The sequence below is a fragment of the Lonchura striata genome, chromosome 4 (genome assembly GCF_046129695.1).
Source record: "Lonchura striata isolate bLonStr1 chromosome 4, bLonStr1.mat, whole genome shotgun sequence".
Taxonomy (NCBI): domain Eukaryota; kingdom Metazoa; phylum Chordata; class Aves; order Passeriformes; family Estrildidae; genus Lonchura; species Lonchura striata.
Genome location: NC_134606.1, coordinates 12109286 through 12130788, shown reverse-complemented (window position 1 = coordinate 12130788; position 21503 = coordinate 12109286). Strand labels below are relative to the sequence as shown.

Here is a 21503-nt window from a genome sequence, read left to right as displayed (position 1 = left end):
TATCATAAATGCCCTATTACGAGAAAAGAAATTTATTGTCATACTAATGTTTCTCCTGATGATGTGAGATAAAGAGTCCTTCAAAAGATGTCAGAGTAATACCTGACCTGTTGGAGCTAAAAGCTTATTGACAGCTTCAGAAAGTCAGAATTAAGCTATACAAAAATCTGTATTTTTCTGGTAAAAGAAAGCAGGACACTATGAAGCACACAGGAAAAATTTCCAACTCTGGATTTTTTTTTCTTAGTAACTGACAAGATTTACTTGCCAGCTGGTAAAATAATGAAGGAAAGAGGCCAGCAAAACTATACAAAGCTAAGAGAAACTGCCTTGTACTAATTAGAAACAATGTGCAGCCCAATGACACTTTATAGACTTCAATTAGCATACTCTGCAGGAAGGAGCTTTCAAACATCTGTATGATGATTCTTGTCCACTGGGATGTCATTTACAGTGCAAAATATTAAAAACAGGGCCAAAAAATCAATTACAATCTTTGTAAATGAGCAAAGTCTTTATCTAAGGGATTTGAACTTGTATGTGGAAATCTGATTTAAAAGGAGAGACAGAATCTGATTTGACAATGAAAAGCAGGCAGCAGCACACCCTCCATCTGATTTGCACAAAATTAAACTTCAGGATCATTAGGATAATAATCTGTATATAAAGTGCTAATACCAAATACTATTTGAAGTCAAGCCTAACAAAGCAATGACTAACCCCATGCCAGATTCAAAGAGAGAGGTAAACATCCAGAAATACAGTCCATTAACCAAGATTACTTGGATGATTAAAGATATGTACATACTAGACAGGAAGACACAAATATGCAGAAGTAATAGGGAGACTAAAAAGCAACCAATACACAGTGAAAATGCTATTTCAAGTAGTCCCTATTTAATACATTAGAGTTGAGAATTAAGGATTTTAGCCTATAATCAAAGGAAGCCAAAATAATGTGGAAAAACGTAAATTACCAGACAAAAATATAAAATCTTAAAAATTTCCATAGTAAAATAAACATTAAAAACTTCGCAAACAAATAAAAATGATTGTTTGAATTGACTGAAGGTTTCTTATCTCATTTACTGATTTTCAGACATGTAATTTACCTCAGAGAAAATGCTTAGAAGGTATGTGAAAGTAATGCTGAGTTTCATTCAATAGCAATGACCAACTGCAGAAAATGGCCAGAAAATTGACCAGATATTTTATCAGAGTTTTTAATCATGGTAGAAAAATCTGGCAGCATTAACCTGACTTTGCAGATCCCTGATGACCAAGCACCATGAGCATTTTGTACATGAAGTAAGATGAATATAACTATTCTCTTGGTGGGAAAACTTATTTGTCTTTGTAGGAGCAGATTAATGACCCACAAATACATGCCATACTTCAAGAATGTATGAAAATATGAACTAATGGAGAGTGCAGACACTTGCTGAGTAATGCCAAAAGCATGCCATTCCTGTGCTCTAAAATTCTCTTGTCATAATTAAGGAGGTACTGACCTAAGGTGTTGCATTTGGCCTTTAAAGCCCTAAGCAACCTGAAAATCTAGCCAAGAGATCAGGTTTTCTGTGCTCTTTACTTCTCTTTCCTTTTTCCATTTGCTTTTACAGCAATGATTAGAGAGAAGCTGTCAGTCCCCCTCAGCCACAATGTCATTTGGTCAGACAGGACCTGGACCTATTAAACTCTCATTCTAACTTCACAGCTCATTTCTTCTGGTGGTACCTGGGGAGAAACTAAAAGGATACCCTGGATGAGTTGTTTTATGAAGCTACCTCTCAGTTTTGTAGTAGGTTACCTGGCAGATGAGCAATTTTAAAATGCTAGTGGGATTTTTATGGTTAAGGCAGTTCAGAATAGGATGAGATGCCAATCAGCTGTATATAATCATAGATAAGAGGATGGAGGATGCTGTCATGATGCCTGGGTCTCTTCATTGACATGGAACATCGTGGATGTCACTGGTGTTCTGTAAAAAGCAACTGCACAAGCTATTTAATATCATGGGTTCTGCAGAATTAAAACGAAGTCTGAATTTCACGAGAAAATTCAAAATAACTAGGTTAATGCAAGATGTCTGCAGTAGAATTTCAGCTGCACAGCAGTCTCAAGCTATTTTGAGCAGCAGCAACTACTTACTTAAGTAAAAGCAGCAAGAGGCCACACTCCCTATTGTTTGGCAATAACAAAGCTAGAACACCTCTAACAGGCTATCTAGGGACTATTTCAGCTAAATGCAGCTTTGTTATCAAAAAAGAAAAGATTTTTTTTCAGCCTGACAGCACCATAAAAACTCTTGTTCATAGTGAATGACACATGAACAGAGACTGGTGTTTATAATTTTCTGCTGGTTAAAGACTCATTCTTGCTCCCATTGAACTAAATGAGGCAAAACTGCCATTGATTTCAATCAGATTGTCAGTAGACCTTACAGATACTAACCATCAGCACTTATTAATATGGAATTATCAGCAGAAAACATATTGACTAGTTGATCTAAATACTTTATCTTCATTCATCAAAACACTTAATCCAAATGAACAGAGACAGAAAACTGAACCCGGACCAAAGGTCAGGCTGAACTTACAAATTGCAATGACTGCTGATGCACATTACCAGCAGCAGCAGCATGATATGTATTGTATCCAATCAAACCAATGGACAGAACATTAAATGGGAAACACACAGCATGCACACACCCCCAGACAACCACCTTGCTTTCCCAGCAGTTCAAATTCTACTTCAATCACAAATATCCTCTACCTTTTCACATAAAACATGAAAAAACCATTAAAAATTCATAAAATTGTCTCCTTATTTGCTGAAGCTTTTAATTATAAAAGCCAAAACCCAGCTTTTGTCACTATAAATGCTACAATTCTCATAAAAAGCTCTTAAACTCCACTGGTATTATTTTAACTTCAGAGAAATAATTGATGTACTATAAAGGAGAAAAAGAGTGGTAAAAAAATCTGAATTTAATTATATGAATGGTATTCTGTATACACTTAATTGCATAGCAGTAACACAACCACTTTCATTACTCTTTATAGCTTCAGATGCCCATTAGCACAATCCCCAAGGTTCCTTATGAATAATTAGATTAGAAAAGGGGGACTGTGATGAAATGCAATAGGATGCAATGCTTATGAAACAGCACATCTTGAATCCAGATGCTGACATGACAACATCATGAAGAGCTAATTTGCACATCCAAATTAATACCATCATGATGATAACATAAAAGAAAGATATGCATATGAAACGAGCTACAGAAAATAATGTCAAAAATACTTGAGCTACTTATATTACAAAAATACATCTTTTTGACATTTTAACTCAGTTGGAAAGGTGTAAATAGATGAAATGTCATATTCATGAGCATGGAGATACTTAAACAGGCTTAGTAGAATTTAATCCACTATTTGGCAACACATGGGCAAGCTGTTTAATAAATAGTTATACCCATAAAACATGTATGGCACTCACAAAAACAGGTGAATAAATTTCATTATAATCTATAACATATCTGTTTCTATTTGATGTACTGAATGCTTTTGTATTGTTTGATGCTTCTTAGGTATATACCATTAACTAAATCAGCAGTGATATATTTTTGAAGGATATCTGCATGGGGCCAAAAAAGAGTCAGGTATTTCTGCAGCTGCCCTGAGTTGCATATCTGTATATTTACATGTCCGAATGGTTAAGAAAGATCTCCCTCAAATACACCTAACATAAAATAATGGCATTTCTGTAGAAAGCAAGTAGGTCAACTTCCATTGCTGTGTCTCTGCTTCATGGACAGATAAAACACAAGTCCACATTACAAGGCAGACTCTGCCATTTGCTACTCAGACACTGATGTCAAAGACAGCTCCTCTCTCCACATTTTACAGCTTGCAATGTACATGGATCCTGTTTGCCCTATGCATTTGAGAATGGGTTCTGGCAAGGCTAGCACATAGCTTTCAAGAAAAGTTCACATCAAGAACATGGGATCTCTTTAGAGTGAAGAAACATTATAGTAAACTCAGAAAAACTGATAACATTACTGAAAAATATGGCAGAGACAGAAGAAGGATAAAAGTAGATAGATGGGACACAAGTAAGAGGCATAAAACTGGAGACATTATAGATATGGTAAAACAACAATTTGAAACGTGACTGTAAACTTTCTTATGATGCAAGGGTGAGGAAAACCTCACTAGATTAAAAAAAAAACAAACATACATAAGGCTAATAACAACAGTGTTCCTCACAAAGCATTTAGGAAACTGCTACAAAGTATCACTGAAATAAGGAGATCAATAGGATTCAACTGATATATATACACTTATCCACAAAAAAATTATGACAGTAATGACAATAAGTGAAAATAATCTATGACAAAATTTTACTAACTGGCATATAAAAGAGAAAGTTATATAAAGAAAGTTTTTTTAAAAAGAACCACAAACCCAAACCAATTCCATATCTTTAAAACAATCATGTCAATACTGTGGAAAAGTAAACATTCTTCTGTAAACAGAAAAGGTAAACATCCACTTAGAACAGGATAGTAATGGGAAGAACAGCAAATCTTTCCACTTTGTGTAGGTATGAGGAAGAATGCATTATTTTTGTACATAATATTATACCTACTACATGCACAACAAAAATTACAGGTACTTCATTATTCATTCTCACAAAACACTTCCTTTTAAAAGAAGTCGGAAGTGCAAGCTTCTTCATTACCACATCCCTACAGTTTTTGCTTAGAGAGATTGATCCAACACTGTTTAAATCACTAGGAGTTCCTCCCAGGGACTTCAAGAGAAACAGTATCAGGACCAAAATCTATGAGTAGAATACGTTAACAAAACCAAAAATCAAATAACCAGCAAGACACAGAGGCAACATGCAGTGAGGAAACGTATGTGAGGCATAAGTGAAAGCTTTTATTGGTATATGAAAGCACTTTCATGGGCTCTTGCCACTGTAACCCTGATGCTTCCTGTATTTATCTGTCATTTTTTGTTACCCCTTGCTGTGCACTGTGTAAGTTACACAATTCTGATGGCATGTTCATTTTAATGACCTATAAGGCATCATACACTCCTGTGGCACTGAAGTGAATAAATACATTAGGCCTTTTATTTTGAGAGCACACAGCTAAGAGCTCTTAGTCATGATGTATGTTCCACTAGTTTAAATAAAAGCCTCAAATCAATGCAGTCCTTCCTTTGGAAGGCAAAAAACTAAAAAGTACATATATTTTACAAGCTCCTATGCATCATCCTAAAGCTGAAATTGTTGACAGTCTCCAAATGCATAAATTCACAAGACACCATGCCTAAAGCCAGAGCTGGCACACGAGTTTGCTCCCCTCACAGTGTGCCTACCACAGCTCGTGCTTTGCAGCAGCACTGAGACCCATTTCTGGGCTTACATGGTGAAAATGGATGGCATTTTAGTTCATTTTTTCCCTCATATGCTTTCCTATAATTCTTCATTTTCTGCACAAAGGTTGGAAGTTCTGCCCCAAAACATGACACTCCTGAAACACTGTCAGATGATTTAGGGTGGTTTTGGTTTCTAAGTACATCAGCCCAGGTCTGTGCAGTAATTTATATCCTGCTAAAATCTAATTAAGTCCATGTACAATTTCATACATGTTTTAGAACTAACTTTTCTTGTGGAATGGCCTTACATGAAATGTATGATACAATATTAGACTTCATTAAATCAGGAGATACACACAATCTATCGAAAACCTAAAGAACACACATACTAACTCAGGATGCCATCTCAAAACAGAACACCAATTGCTGGCATGAGAAAATTTAGGCAGGCAGTTTCTATGAAATATTTTAGTATTTACTTTACTAGATAGCAAAAAATTATAATAGTTAACAAAGGGTAAAATAGTTCTGGAACAGGCCCTAAGCTTTTCAGTGTTTTCAGATTGCAGTCAGAGAGATGATGACAGATTACAACCACCCTGGCAGCTGCCATGGCTTGGCAGAGCTGGGACACCACATGGCATGGATGTAGCATGTATTGTCTTAATATAGTAGTTCTAAACATAAATTTTTAAAATATATTTAAGCACATTAGTAGGACAACAAGAGGACAACAGAAGGTTGGGTTTACTATTACCTCTGCTAAATTCCTACTGTATTCTCTTCTCACATTAGTCTAGCAAATTTGCAAAAGAACATTTATGCAGGGTGTTTTTAATACAAAGAAATTATTTACAGATAAGATTTGCAATAAAGCTCATCATTCATCCCTCCTTAGTAGTCTCTTTATACCCTCATTAATATTGCTTTTCTGTCTCCAGACCTGAGCCTCCAAGTGCTTCCCCAATTTCTCTCACTTGAATAGGACTGTGGGATTTATCTCAAGGGTAATATTAAGTAAAGTTCATGTATTTCCAAGTTTTTTATGTTCGCATCGAGCCTCTGACTTTCAGATATCAGAACTGGATATCTTTAATTCTCCTTCTCTAGGAATCAACTAAATGCATAATTTGCCTAAACTTCTGATAACACTTCAGTCTATTTAATTGCATTCACAGTGCTAAGTAGCATAAATTGTTATTAAAAGAAACTCCTGAGAATCTATACAGTTAATCCTTCACTGAAGCCCCCATATCTTCACAGCCATCTAGATATTATACTTGCCTAAAGAGTATGCACATTAAAAAGAGGTGTGTATTAAAGACTGCATCTTTAGGATGTCATTATATCCTGCTCTGAAATAAAAATGAATGAACTCTAATTAAAAAAGTGTCCAGACAAAAACCAAACTACCAGCAGTGGGGAAAGAGAATTATTGTCTCCCTCTGTTTAAAGCAAAAAAACCACCCAACAATAAAAAGAACAAAGCAAGAAAAAGCATACAAGAAGAGGCATTGCACAAGTCTTTACCTAGATCCGGAATCTGAGAAATAAAAAAAGCCCCAGTTGATGAATTACAAGCTTAATTACATCTGGGATAAGACATTTTAGAACCCAAAGGAAAAATGATTTGCTGAATGCCAGCATGCTCAGATGCCCACCAGCAAGCAGTCCCTCCTCTATTCCAAGGTTTCAGTGAAGACAACATACATGTCAACCACAGTAGAAGAAACACAAACTAATGAAACTGAGTGTAAGCTGTAATTACACTGTCTCAGTGAATGGCACTTGGGGTATTGTGAACAGATTGTACATGTTACTTCACACAGGGCCTAATGAAGCGTTTCCTGTTCTACAAACTTCACCTCTTGATTTAATTAACCTTCATACCTATACATGCACTACCTACCAATCATAAATGTTTGAAACCCCTTAAATCAACTACAGAGCTTTTGAGCTACATTAGAAAAGTAACAGAGGTTTGGTTTGTGTTCAGTTTGGCAGCTCAAAAGTAAGCAGCAAGGAAATTTTAAGGTTCTTAGAAAATAAAAACTCATATGGTGAATTTGACCTTAAATCACCACTCCTAAACATAACATCTAATCCTTCAAATGAAATAGCAATGAAGCAGAATTGATTCATTCACAACAATAAATAGCAACTAATATTTTACTAGAAGAAAAATAAACATGAAAATAATTTAGGAGACCCAACTTTATAGAAGACCTCTATATATTAAAATGTGTTCTGTTTTGCAGAACCAATTAGATGGCTAACACACATCTTATGTTTGTAGGCATTTTGTATATTTATGTTTTCCCAATACAAACATATAAATATACAAAACTACATAATTTTTACTAACCCTTAAAAATGGAAATAATACTCATCATTTTTGTCCCAGATAAAAAAAGTCACCTCACAGACCACAGCAGTTAATCTTTTCCAAGTTGAGGACAGAGCAGGCTGCTTATAGCAGCCCTCCAGATCTCCCATTAGCCTTCATCTTCATGTTTGCCAGATCAAAATGTTCCTCCTGTATAAATTCCTGCTCAGATTTGAGCAATCAAGGACAGATCCCTACAAATGCAAAGGGAAGCTCTGTCTATTCTCCTGGCAGGAACAAACCCAAGGAAGGAAAACTACAAACCCTCATTTTCTCTTCTAATAAAGCGCAGCGTTTTCTACTGCCCTGTATTTTGAAGGAACAAAAAGAAAGAATTGCACCTCAGAGAGGCACCTTAATGACACAGGAGCTACCAGGGCTGCTCCTGGCAGGCAGAGCTTAGGTGAGTTTCCTTCCTGAAGTTTTGGTAGCTGTGTAAATGACATGGCAAAACTGACACACTTTCTCTGCTTCCCTTCCCCCAGGATTAAAGTTTGCATAAGATACTTATTTCACTTAATTTAAAAATCCAGTTGAAATTACTTAATGCACAAATTAGAAAAACACTCAGAATTGATTTAGAAAATACAGGCTGCACTGGAGATATAGTAGTATATTCTAAACAACAAAGAGCAAGTGAAATCTGCAGAGATAATTTATGTGATTCTCCAAAGTCATTTTACTAGTACCTCTCATAAAAAATTAATCTGTGAAAGTTAGCAAGCATGACACAGAGGAGGAGAACCAGTGGACTGGATAAAAGTTGGCTGAGGGATAAAAGTGAAAGTTTGCCAGGCACAGAAAATGAGGACTCTCCTTGCATTTTAAAATTGAATCTTCTGTTTTTATATCCAGCCCTGGAGACCTACATTACAAGCAAAAAGAAGTACAAAGACCTCCCTAATAGCCTATGAAGCAACACAATTGCTACTTTAAAAAGAACAAAACCAAAACCACATAGAATAAAGTAGAAAAAAAACCTCAACAAAATGCAACATTTCTGGTTACATTTGTCACTCCAGAAGAGAGATTTCAAGGAGGGAGCAGAAACCTGTGTAATAGAGGCCATAAAGCAGGGTTTTAAATTAACTGAGAATTCAGCCAACCTTGACAACTTAAACAGAAGGTACCAGGTCTGTCCTTTTCCTTCATTGGAGCTATGCTATTCATAAGAATATCAACCAATGTCAATGTCATTTTGGCATAAAGGATAATAATTGTATTTATGATATATCCCTCCAAGGAAGCATGTGAGATCACCCAAGCAAGCTAAAATATACCATAATACACAAAAATATTTAATACTTTTTAGACTTGTATTTATTACTTTTCACCTCAGTAAAAAATTTGTAGCTACTGGAAAACAATATCATGTTTTGCCTTGTACCATTTTATTGAGTAACTAAATAAACAAGTATGTTGCTAAATAATATAATAAGAGGAGTAGCTCAGCTAGTCCTTACTTGCTTACCTTCCTACACTGCAGCTACTTACTCAAAGGCCATCCTTCACCTTTGTTATTTTCTCCCTGACTCAGTTCTTGGGCCCTGGCTTCATGGTAGTAATTTGAACTTCAAGGTACCAAGACAGAAAAATATTGTAATGCCACAAAGTGCCACACTCCAGTGAGGCCAGGGACACAGAGCATGACAAATGACTGCAATTGGTGTGAAATTATTGGGGGGACATTTGACACAGGATATTAGAGCTGCTATGGTGGTAGCACAGATCCTGTTGGCAGATTGTCCATCGCTACTAGGCTGGGGTCTCAGCTGACAGCAGGGATGCTGAAAGTCCCAAGTCAGCTTTGCTTCTCACCTGGTAGAAGGCTAAATTAGAACCAATGCCTTCAAGCCTTTAGTTTCAGGCTGGTTTAAGCCTGAAAGTAAAGGTTCTCAGTTTCCAAGGTGCCTCATCACAGGCAGAGTATTCACTTGACCCCCTGACATTTTCTTCCCCTCTTCTATAGCATTACCAAACAAGGTGGACACTCACAAGTCATCTCCACAGAGAGTTCAGCATAGGTTCAGGAATTCACAAAGAATCTGAATGCATCTATAGCTCAGGATGCTCCACAGATTCACTCAGTCTGAGTCCACATAAACAGAATTAAGTCAGAACTGGGTGACTTTAAGTCAAGGAACTTATGACTTGCATACTGAAGAACTCTGTAACCCTGTCTTTCAAATCAGAAGCTGCATCACATGTTTTTAGAAACCTCTCTGTGCCGTGTGGTACAGACATACCCATATTTTTGAGATTTAAACAGCTAGCATTGACCCATTAACTGTGTACACACCAAAGAGGACCAAAACATGATACATTATTGAGGCCCTAGCAATACTGCAAGCCACAGGTTAGCAGATGGATCTTTTGGGGATGTCTCCTTGGACAATCGACTCACAAACTCCTCTCACAGTACCTCAGGTGAAAGTCACTGCTGCCCAAAAGAGAAGGCAAGGCTGCTGCTGCTACTGTACTCACCCAGACCCTTCACCAGATGTTCACAACTCAACGGCCAGTACGAGCAGCCTGGCTGCCATGGCAGAGGTTGCCACAGAACCCTTCACTGCTCTATTCTACACTAAAACAACTATGAATAGTCCTGGAGGACCTAAAAAATTCAAGGAAATGCTCAAAACATGGTGAAAAGCATTTTTGTTTCAAATCGTTATTTCCAGCATTGAAAAAGCAGCTATAGCTTTTATAAACATCAACATGGAGTTTCCTTACAGTGATCCCATTCCCATCTGGAATGGTGAAAGAGTAACACATGGGTATAATCCTGGATTTCTATGGACTTTGAATGAAAAGGTAGAGAACTATGCTCATGGAAATTTTAACACCCTCAGATTCTGGTAACTGCAAGGAGCTGTCCTGGGCAGATCACTGGGTTTGTTAATGTAAAAGAAGGGTAAGTTTTAAGCAAGAAGAGTGGCCTTCTTACAAAACAAAACCCTGGATGTGCCAGAATCCACGTAGCACAAAGAAGAGCACAGGCTTCTGGGTTTATAATCAGACTGCTTTTCTAAGTCCAAAGCTGTGAACTAATTTATGGCCCCAGTTCATTTGTACTTGCTACCATGGCAAAACTTAAACCCAATACAGCTGATATCCAGCTTCCCTAGAAGGGCTTTTCACAGACCTAAGTAAAAAGCCATTTTGCACCCTAACCAATAATATTATAGATCTTACCCAATAATTAAACCTAGATTCCCCCTTGCTGTGGTTGGCAACAATCAGACATAATAGAAACAACAGGTGTTTTGGTTTCCTGGGACTCTGAAAAATGAGGGCTTAGTGAATGAAAGGAGTCGTCTATTTCTTGTGTACCACAAAAATAAATAAACCTTGATCTGAAAAATCCAAAACTGTATTATGTGCACTGCTTCAGACTGCAGCTGAATGGAAGCATTTTACTCTGGTCTCTCTGGTCATGAATTTCAGAATACAGTGCAGAGCAGAATAAAGCCACAGATTTGGAAAAGCTATTTATAGTGAACATACCCCAAGGAGATATAGCTAATAACAAATTCATTTCACATCACACATTTGAATGCAATATGAAAACTTCACAGTTTCTTATCAGCACAGGAGAAAAGACCCCATTGTGGCTTTCTTTAAAATAATTAAGGATTCTTTACCAAAACATTTTAATCAAACTACATCTCCACAGCAGTCATTCCTTTCCCTGCCTTACAGCTATTTTATTAGGAGGTCCATACCTATTAGGTTTTGATAAAAGTGCTGATAAAAGTTTTGATAAAATTATTCTCATTTTCCTAGATAAGACATTTGTTTATCAAATAGTTTTCTACAAGCTGGATTAAAATCCAATATAATACTGGTCATATCAGTAGGAAATAAATGGAAAAATCTGCTGAAGAATTCAGTGAGCTGTATAACTGTAATATCTGCATATGATGAGGATTTGGATTGGGTTAGTTTTCTGCTGTAGAGAAAACAGATCAGCCAAGTATTGTTCCATGGACTAGATTATTGAATATTTTATTACAAATGATTAAGAATTAAACAACAGACAGGGAAGATAAGGATTTGTAGTACTTGAGAGACATCAATAAGCATATTGAGCTTCTGTTCTGCTGCAAGTGCAGCAGCAACAAAGCAGCAGGCTGACACGGTGCTCAGTGTAATGACTGCCTTCTTGTTTCTCCACACCCACAATTTTTGTTTTCTTTTGCTTCTCTTCCACACACTGACACCAGGTGTTAGAACAGCTTGACTCAAGGAGAGTGTCCCAAGAACTGTGTGGTTTCAGCCAGTTCTGGTGCCAAGAAGGTATCAGAAATAAGCCGGCAGGGGAGGCTGCGAGGAGCCCCAGCTGGTGCTCCACGGGAGCTACCACTGCCATGGGACTCTGGTAACTCCAAGAGAAGAGTAAGGGCTCTTGGAAACAAAAAGGAATTGAAAAAGTCCAAAAATCCCCACGAATATCACAGACTATCCTATGGCTCAGACTCAGCAATGACCCACTATTTAACCTGGGCCTTCTGTTACTTCTTAATTAAAAGGCAAGTTTTTGTTAACAGGTTTTATGCTTAAATTAGAATTAATTGATATATAGAACAATGTGAATGAACACCAATCTGTAATTCAGTGCCTCTAGGACACTCAAGTTTTTACTAAGATGACAACATCCCACAGCAGAAACAGCATGAAAATTGTTTGTAACTCGCTGTAAACATAGACTGTATCAAGATATTGTGAACTTACAGAACCTTTTACTGATGTTGTAGGATCAGTGAAAATGCTGGCAAATGATACCGAAGAATATATGCATAGAAATCCTAATGATTTAAACATAACTGCCTTTCTGTTCAGCAGGCTTAACAGAGACAAAAGTAGTTACCTTGTACACATAATGCTTGTTTGCAAATTTATCAATCATGAAGGTCAATTGGTAAAACTTGAATAAACATATCCTAAATCTCTAATTAAATTTGCAGAAAGAATGCAGATCCCCTTCAACAATCCTTTTAGGGTATGGGTTTTTTTTTTTCCTTTCAGCAGAATATTCTGATAGCATAAGAAAGTAGAGCTCAGTGACCCCTGAACACCCATTTCCAGAATCAAACCTTTTATAGAAAGGATACACTACTTCATCTGTGTGCATTGATTTTATTTAGGAAATTGAGAGAAGCTGACCTGAGGTTTTTTTCAATTTTAGACTGAGAGAGGGCTTTTAATTTGTTTTTGTTTTTTTTCCTGTTCTGTTTTCACTTCCATTGTTTGTTCATTTAACTATGTTTACTTTTTACATGCTTATTGATCATATGCTTTAGTCTGAATCTCTGTAATCTTCAGAAAAGAAATGTGTCTTCATTGCAATAAAGCAACAATATATTAACTATGATTATTAAAGCAAGCAAGGTAAATTGTACTGGCAAATATCTAACCAGAAAAAAGTTGCAAAATGTAGTTATAAGAGGGCTTAAAAATAACTGCAAAATAGCATCAGCTGATCAGTTTCTCACATTTTAGTCTGAGCCAGAGCATGTCCAGACTACCTGCAACACAAAAAATACAAAGACTCTACACAACTTCTGAAGGAAGAAATCAGCTTAGGTGCTTAGATTTCTAAATATATTGAGGGTACATCAGCTATTGAAACCAAATGTCACTTTTAAAATTTTGCCCATACTGTCTTTAGAACTTTGAAGAGCACAAGTGCTATCTAGTTATCATATTAATTCTTCAATTGTTACTTCTCCCATCAAGTAAGTGGCAGATAACTTTTTATATGCTAATATTTAGGTTAATTTTTATTAATTGCTGCCCAGATGTAAACTTTCTAATGGCTTCATTACATCAATAGGTGAAGAAATGCAACCCTAACAGAAAACACTAAAATAAAGTATAATAATATAACTTAATATAAATTATACTATATTGAATATAAGCTTTTCTGTGTTTTCTTCAAAGGTCAGAAATATCCACTTTCCTCGGGTAATTCCAAGTATTTCACTTTTAAAACAAAGGAGAAGTGCAAAGCATGTAAATTGCCAGAAATGTAAATTTATTAGTTATCAAATCTGTACATTTCAATGGCAAAACCCATAGCACTGCAGATGAAAGACATGTGACAGCACATTGGGTTTTTGGAATCTTTAAATGTATATTATAACACTGAGTCAGCACCTCTCTGTAACACTGGAAAGTGCAAATGTCTCTTTGAAAGAGCAAGAAGGGAGGGCAAGCAGTGATCTCCTCCTGTGTATTTATAACCACAGCCCTGCAAAGGAGAGTGGTCACTGCCCACGCTGTCTCCTGGTGATGCACCAGTGCAGGGTGCTGATGTGCCAGCACTTCACCCTGTCAGGAGAGCTCCAGCAGCACTGAGCAGCAGCACAGGGAGCACGTGCTCAGGGATGGTTCTGTGCTGGTACCATGATGGAACCTCCCATCAGTGAGCTGCTGCTAAAGAGCCAGCCCCTGAGCTGCTATCCATGCTTGTTCTGCTTCCAGATGGCCGTGCAGGGAGAGAAAATGAACCACTACAAAAGCAAACACCAAGAAACACTGTGTTATATTCACTGCTTGTATAGAGCAAGGCAGAATAACAGCCACAAAAAAAAATCTCTCCTTTATGTGCTAAGGTATGTCTCAGCATGTGCTTATTACATCAGTACAGCCAATCCTCTACCAAACCAACCTAGACATTTCTTCCAATGAACACCTGAAATCTGCATCCTCTCCTGCTTGCGTCTCATGACATTTATCGACACTGAAGAACTGGAGCCAATAACATGATGTGAATATCATTACATTTTAACTCCAGCTAATATGCAGCTGGAGCATCTTGAGATTCATTTCACAAACTTGGTTATATATGAAAACCTTTCAGATCAAGGGAAACCTTATGGATCAAGCTCTGAAAAACAATCACAGAAGAAATTTGCCATTGATACTTCACCACATACCTTTCTATAGTTAATTCATTTAGTGACTACTAAGCTAACATGAAATCAGTCTGGGATTATACAGACAAATGCAAAAGCAGATGACAAAAAACATGAGCAAATTTCCAACTTTTCACTCCTTATCTTCATTAAACATGTTTTTCATTTAAAAGTAGCAATGTTTCTGGGTCTCAGGTATTTCTAAATCCTGCAATTAGTAACTATTAAAACTCTCACTTATTAGATGGATTTTAAAAACATCTTCAGCATTTCACTACTCTTCTAGTACTATCCATGCTAACAGAAATTCTTCATGCAAAACTAATGTCTTGGTGCAATGTTGGTGGGGTAAAGAGGAACCTCAGCCATGCTCTCTTCTCTCATTCATCAGGGGCTGGAGGATAGCCTGTCCATATCCAGCACATCCAGACCAAGCATTCAAACTCCAGAGCCTCATGCCAAAGCATATGATTAATTTTCATTTTCTTGCCAGCTCCCAGATATTTCCAATGTACTAACTACTTTTTGTCTTAAGAAGGAATCTTTCTCAATGCCTTTTCTGTTTGGAAAATATTTTATTGACAGCCAGAAATTTCCTAAGGATTGCAAATAAAAATAGAAGTACAATATTTTATAACTTAAACCTGCTATAAAATACCATTAGAATTTCCTAGAACTAAGAGAATTAATTTACCTCACTCAGCTTTTAATGGAAGGTGTCCCAGCCCATGACAAGAGGGTTGGAACTAGATGATCTTTAGGGTCCCTTCCAACTCAAACCATTATATGATTCTATGATTCAAATGTTTTGACCTGCCCAGTTGTTGAATAGATAGGTATAAAGTCTTAGCACAAAAACCTAGCAGGGGACAAGATATGGAAGCATTTGACACAGACCACTACAGGCATCTGTATGTCATCACGGACTTCATCACAACCCAGCAAAAAAAACATCTAGTCATCTTGCTGTCCACTAATGATACACACAGATAACTGATAAATTTTCTGTGTGCCAAAGTGTGACCTGTTCCTGTCAGTTAAAAAGATAGGCATATTCTTCAATTATTTCCTGTATGGTACAAATTAAACAGGAAAACTATTGAAATCTTTCATTAACCGTTCAACAAGTACATGTCTTTCAAAACAATTACACTCAAAAAACCAATCATCTATAGACAATTTTTCAAGGCTGAGCACCAGAGGCATCCATTCTTTAAATCTAATATTATTTTGCCAGACAACAGAACACAGACATTATGCAGCAAATTCCAAGACATATGTAGCTTGCAAATTGAGCGTGACCTTTTACTGTGGTGAGCTGATGGTCCAGCCTGTGGTTGGTACAGCACCTCCCTCAGCAAGACAGGGACATTGACAGGGGCCAAATTCACCAGCCAATCTGATCAAATGTTCACTGGAGAGCCCAGATTATCTCTCAAGTGCATAGTGCACTAGGAAAAAGCCCCTGGAGGGATTTGTTCTCTGGGCACAACACCAAAATAAGGATAAAGATCAGCATTTAAAGGTGGAAGAAGTGAACAGCTGCAGCCCAACAAGGAGCACGAAAGAACCAGGAAGATGCACACAGAAAACATCCCCCCTGTTTTTGGGCAAAAGAAAAGACAGCTTTGAATTCTCCTAACTCAATATCTAAATGATATAAAAATGGAAATTGTAACAGTCTTTGCAAATGGATTAATATTCAACCAATGTCATGATCAGATAAGACATTTAAAACCACCCCAATCAGTCTCAATTTTTAGATGTTGTGAAAAATCCAAATAGAGGGATATACTCCATTGGATATCAAAGTCTTAAAATGTGAACTAACAGTACCACTCCCAAAACATCTTTGAACTGGTAACATTCTGTATTATGAAAGTTATGTCACAGTACTGCAGGAAAGGCCCAGGTAGGAAACAGGGTATTTTCCCACCTAAAACAAAAAAGCAAAGAGAATTTCTGACCTCAGAAAACAAGTCAGTTGGCACTGAGATTTCTTGTTCATTCCAAGAGCTGGCTGAGATACCAGAGCAGATCTAGAAACCTAATTACTAACTAGCATTTAGACTAGTACTTACTGATCTATTTTTTCCTTTGGGTAAGAGATGTTACTTTACACTCAAAATTGATGCTTGGTTAGAATATAGTCTGTTTTCATTTTACAATTGTTGAGCATACAGACTAAAATGATACTATATGTCAAATAGGAAGTTTTATGTTTGCACTTTTCTTTTCCATGGGTAGTAAAACCAAATAAAGTTGTGTCACCAACAATCCCATTGTTGTGCCACTGAAGGCAAGTTTGTGACTCTCAGGAGAGGTTAAGTTTCCCACCAAGCTGCAGACTTGTAAGGAGCTGTCAACATCAAACGCCAGAGCCAGGCCAGAAGTCTCTTTTAATTAATTTTTTTTAAGAGCACTGGTGAAAAGATATAGTCCACAAGAGTGGGGACAAACTGTAGTGTCACAACTACCCAAAAAGCAACAGAATCAAGAGTCAAATGACATCAAAAACGGTTAGTATACGTGACTGTACCTTGGTCTATCATTTGGAAGATATAATTTATCAGTGCAAGCAGTGCAGCTTGTCTACTATATTTAGGGCTAAACCCAGATGGATTCAGTCAAGGAAATCTGAGGATTCTAGATGCCACCAGAGTCGCCTTGCGCACAAGCTTCCTTATAGCTTTCCCTAAAAAACAAAGAAATTCAAGACAAAAATGGTGAAAACTTTCCTCATCTAAGGATAATTTTTCAAGCAGGAACAAAACTGCTGACCCTGTAAGCAAGCAAGCACCTTGTTCTCCCAATCACTGTCAATAATAGAAAAATACTTCCTCAATGGAGATTCCCAGACTTACAAAAGTGAGCTACAAACTGTGGCCCAGATCTTTCTAGTTCCTATATTCACCTACTTCAGTACAATTAGCTGAGAGGCAAGAAAATTTCCTCTCTCATAATCCAAAAGAAGTAGAACTAACTTTAGGATTACCAGCCCTAAGTAAGTCACTGAAATAATTAATTACCTTGAAAATTCCTCAATGTGAAACCCATTGTATAGCTGTTGAAAGGATTCATCTAAGATTAATCAATTTACCCTCCATCAACAGTTCAACAGAATGCCTGTTGAAGTAGTTTTGAGAAGCATTAGCTTCTTCAGTCAATAAAATTTAAAATGGAGCCCACAAAATCACTCTACAGGATCTAGAGAACAGGTGCTCTTTCCCTTTTAAAGGCAGGATCTTCCTATTGAGAAAGAAAAAGTGGTAAGGAAAAAATAAAATCATACAAGCACATAAATAAAATACTCTATTTCATAGAAATAAATTGTACTTTCATAATCTGAATATAAGAGCAAATTAGGGAACCAGATTTTATATTAATATTGGTATTCAAAAGGTAACAGTCTGAGGTAGTAGCCTCATTCCAGGTTTGTATAACATCAAAGTCCATAACACCTTATGGACCAATGAAGAAATACCTTCTCCATTTTAATTCGCATCTTTCATTTTCCAAAAGCCTTTCTGTTCTAGGAGTTACATCAGAAAGGAAATACATGCAAGCACTGACTAGGAAAAAAATAATATTTATTATACATTCCAGCTAGATTTCTATGGTTATTTACACACGCATATATTCAAATTTGCAGAGTTTTGAAATTCAGAAAGATGAAATGCTGTATCAAAGCAGTTCTTTTTATTATGGCCTTTGTCACTATATGAATCTAGTTCAGACAGCAACAATCCATTCAAGTTAGTTACTTTTAATAAACAGTGAATCTGAATCAAGCCCCCTCATTTCCTTTGGTGGAAATGAGGCAGGTTCTCTGGGTATGTAGACATCACATCTCTAATACATAATTTCCAAAATCAGTGGAGGTGCAATAGTTACACCACCACTTGCAGATTCAGTTTGAGCAGTGCAGAAGTATCAGCCTGTGCCTGCAATGTGTGAATTGTTAGCAAAGCAACATGGAGCAAGCCATGGCTTTGAACAACCAATCACAGCACAGAGTATTCTTTATATAACCAAATTTAAGGACACTCACATCACACTTCCCTTAAAAAGGCAGAGCTCTCCTAAATGAAATCCTACTCTCTATGACATGCCTTGCAAGCTGGGTGGCAAGTAGACATGAGGAATTATTAGCCAAGGGCAATTTCTAAGTGAAGTCATATAGGAATATACATATACTTTAGGGATGACCCAAAAGCCAAGTAAAATTAATATCTTGCATAAATGTTCTTGACAAAGTAATAAAATGCAAGCAACACTGCAGAAATTGCTTTCAAGAGCAAGAATTTTAGATGCTCAACAATTTTTAAAATATATAATTGATTTTACTTGAATCAAAACCAAATTAAATTATTTCTAGATCATCCATGCCACCACTGGAAGAACTAATCTAAGTGTTTATTTACTACAAACAATTATACGAAAACTCTGACAAGTCATATTTCTATTATTTCTCTGGAAGCCATTTGTTGAGGTTTTCCACATTTACATTTTCAAACCACCATCCCTTAATAAAGTCACTATATCCCTGATACCAAGTGAAAATCCAGACCAGGGACAATAATTGTCACTTAAATACTGGCAGTGTGCTTATGAACATTTTGGTTTCATAATCACTTTCAGGATGTCTTCCACAGTGTGTTGATCCCCAGAATGGTTACACACTAGATTTACTTTCCATAAGTGGCCTCCGTGCATTCTAAATGCATGTCACCAAAAGGCTGTGTCCAAGAAAAACAAACTCTCATTCTTGGCTCACCCTCCTCCATCTACAAATTTATTTATGGCCAAAAAATCAATGTAGAATATCCCATGTGTATTAGAATGCAAAAGTATCTGCCATACTCTAATGCTATAATGCCATAATGACTGTTGGTCATTTGTATATATCTTGCAACTTAGAATATAGTTCTTTAATGCTAATAAACATGAAAAAACTCATATAACAATAAAAATCTCAACTGTAACTATCAGAAGATAAAATATCAGTGAACTCTGCCACTAAAATAAAATCACATTTGTTAAAAGAGAGCATGCTTAAAAACCATCTCCTGGATGTATGGTTTTTATGTACTCATGCATCCAATGGTAACAAACAAACGTGAAACACAACACATGTTAAATTTGACAATCCAAAGCAATAAACTCAATTTTTGCTGATCCACCCAGACTAGGGTTTTTGCTTCACTCAAAAGCATTAGGAGATTTTCCCATGAATATTTTTTAAAGCATAGATTTGACACAAAGAAAAATTAGTAAGAGACTTAAAAAGACTTCAGCCTGTTTAGCTACAGTCAATGGGGAACAATCCATGTTCTACTTACTAGGATAGAGGAATCCCAGTGCAGTAAATTAATACTTAGTACATATTATGGGCAAAGAAGAGTTTTACTCTTCCTTTTAGTTTGCTGTGACATGACTGATTTAAGCTCTGCTAGTTTTCAGTATGTTTTGGTTATGCTTTGTGATTTTTTGTACTATTTTAGGAGTTGGATTTTTCATTGTTTGTTGAGCTGATGCAAACCTTCATCTTGATCTCTTTCAAAGTCATGTTCCACATGCTTAGAAACTTGTGTTTCCTGAATATCATGATGGCTTTACCATTCTGCTTTACTATTCTGGTTGCTGCACAATGAGGTTTACCTGGTTGTCCAGTGACAGTGAGGAATTCAAACACTGAAATTGAGCTATTACAGGTATCTACAAGCTCACAGTCTCTACCAGCACCATTTAAAGCCTCTCCAAGATTCAATTTCATCACTTAGTTATTATTCTTGGTCAAACCCCTGACAACTAGGAGGTGGTTTTGTTCACAGCAAGAGCAGAGATATCATTATTCACTGCCAACATTTTACTCCACAGTGGGACATTATTACCTGCATACAGAAACTAAGGGGTAGCATGTAAGGCTCTGGGAGAGCAAACAGAAGCTCTCATGACTCTTCTGAGAGGAAAAGGCAAAGGCTTCTTCAGGAATATAATATCCTTCTATCCACAGGGAAAGGACTGTGCCCCTCTATTCTACAGAGCATACGGGAAAAAAAAAAAGATTCCTAGAAGAAATCCCTTCTCTGTCTAGTTATTTCCATGTTCAAATGCATGTTTCCATATACTCATCATACTACATCTTGATGGACTTTTAGTATGTAGCACCATCTTTTACAAGCATCATTTCTAAACTGAAATCTAAAAGTTTCATTTTAGATATAGGCATGAGCTCAGCAGCAAGTTGTGTTGTATTTAAAAACTGTCTTTTATTTGTCTTACTGATACAGTAGCAGCCTGGGTGGGTAGGAGAACTACCCTACTTTCAAGTCAAGAAGCCTAAAACCTTCAGAAGACCAACAAAAGTCTACCTTCTTTTTTTTTTTTTAATACTTCGACTATCAGAATATCTCTCTCTAGCTTGTTTTTTATCCTTGTAGCACTGCCAGCTACATGTCAGCAACATTAGAACTTTAAGATCCTTATAGATTATCTAGCAGTTGTCCAGAATTTTCTGATCAGCCAAACAGCAATGCTAAAACTGAGCAGACAAGCAGCAGTCTGGCAATTCTCTATGAGCAAACAATACCCTGTCAGAAACACTACCATTTAGTAACACAATGAAAAACAACCAAACATGGATACAGAACTTTAAGAACTAATAGTTTTTTAGTTATGAATTACTGATACCTCTGGATGATAAAACAACACAGAGAAATTACTTCAGTCATTCAAGTTTTACCATCATCTGGAAAAGAACAAATGCCTTTTACTACCATTACTAGCATTTAGTTACAC

General features: G+C 36.7%; 1 protein-coding gene across 9 annotated transcripts in view; it reads right to left on the bottom strand.

Annotated features, from left to right (window-relative positions):
- The window catches only part of PPP2R2C (protein phosphatase 2 regulatory subunit Bgamma), a 191698-nt gene that overhangs the window by 69588 nt on the left and 100607 nt on the right, over positions 1-21503 (bottom strand). The window contains exon 2 of one of the 9 annotated variants that reach the window (XM_021550764.3): positions 17242-17397. The exons of the other annotated variants lie outside the window; for them this stretch is intronic. Coding sequence (XP_021406439.1) covers positions 17242-17254 — 13 coding nt within the window. The 5' untranslated portion in view covers positions 17255-17397. The remainder of the gene's footprint in view (positions 1-17241; positions 17398-21503) is intronic. 9 annotated transcript variants of the gene reach the window in all.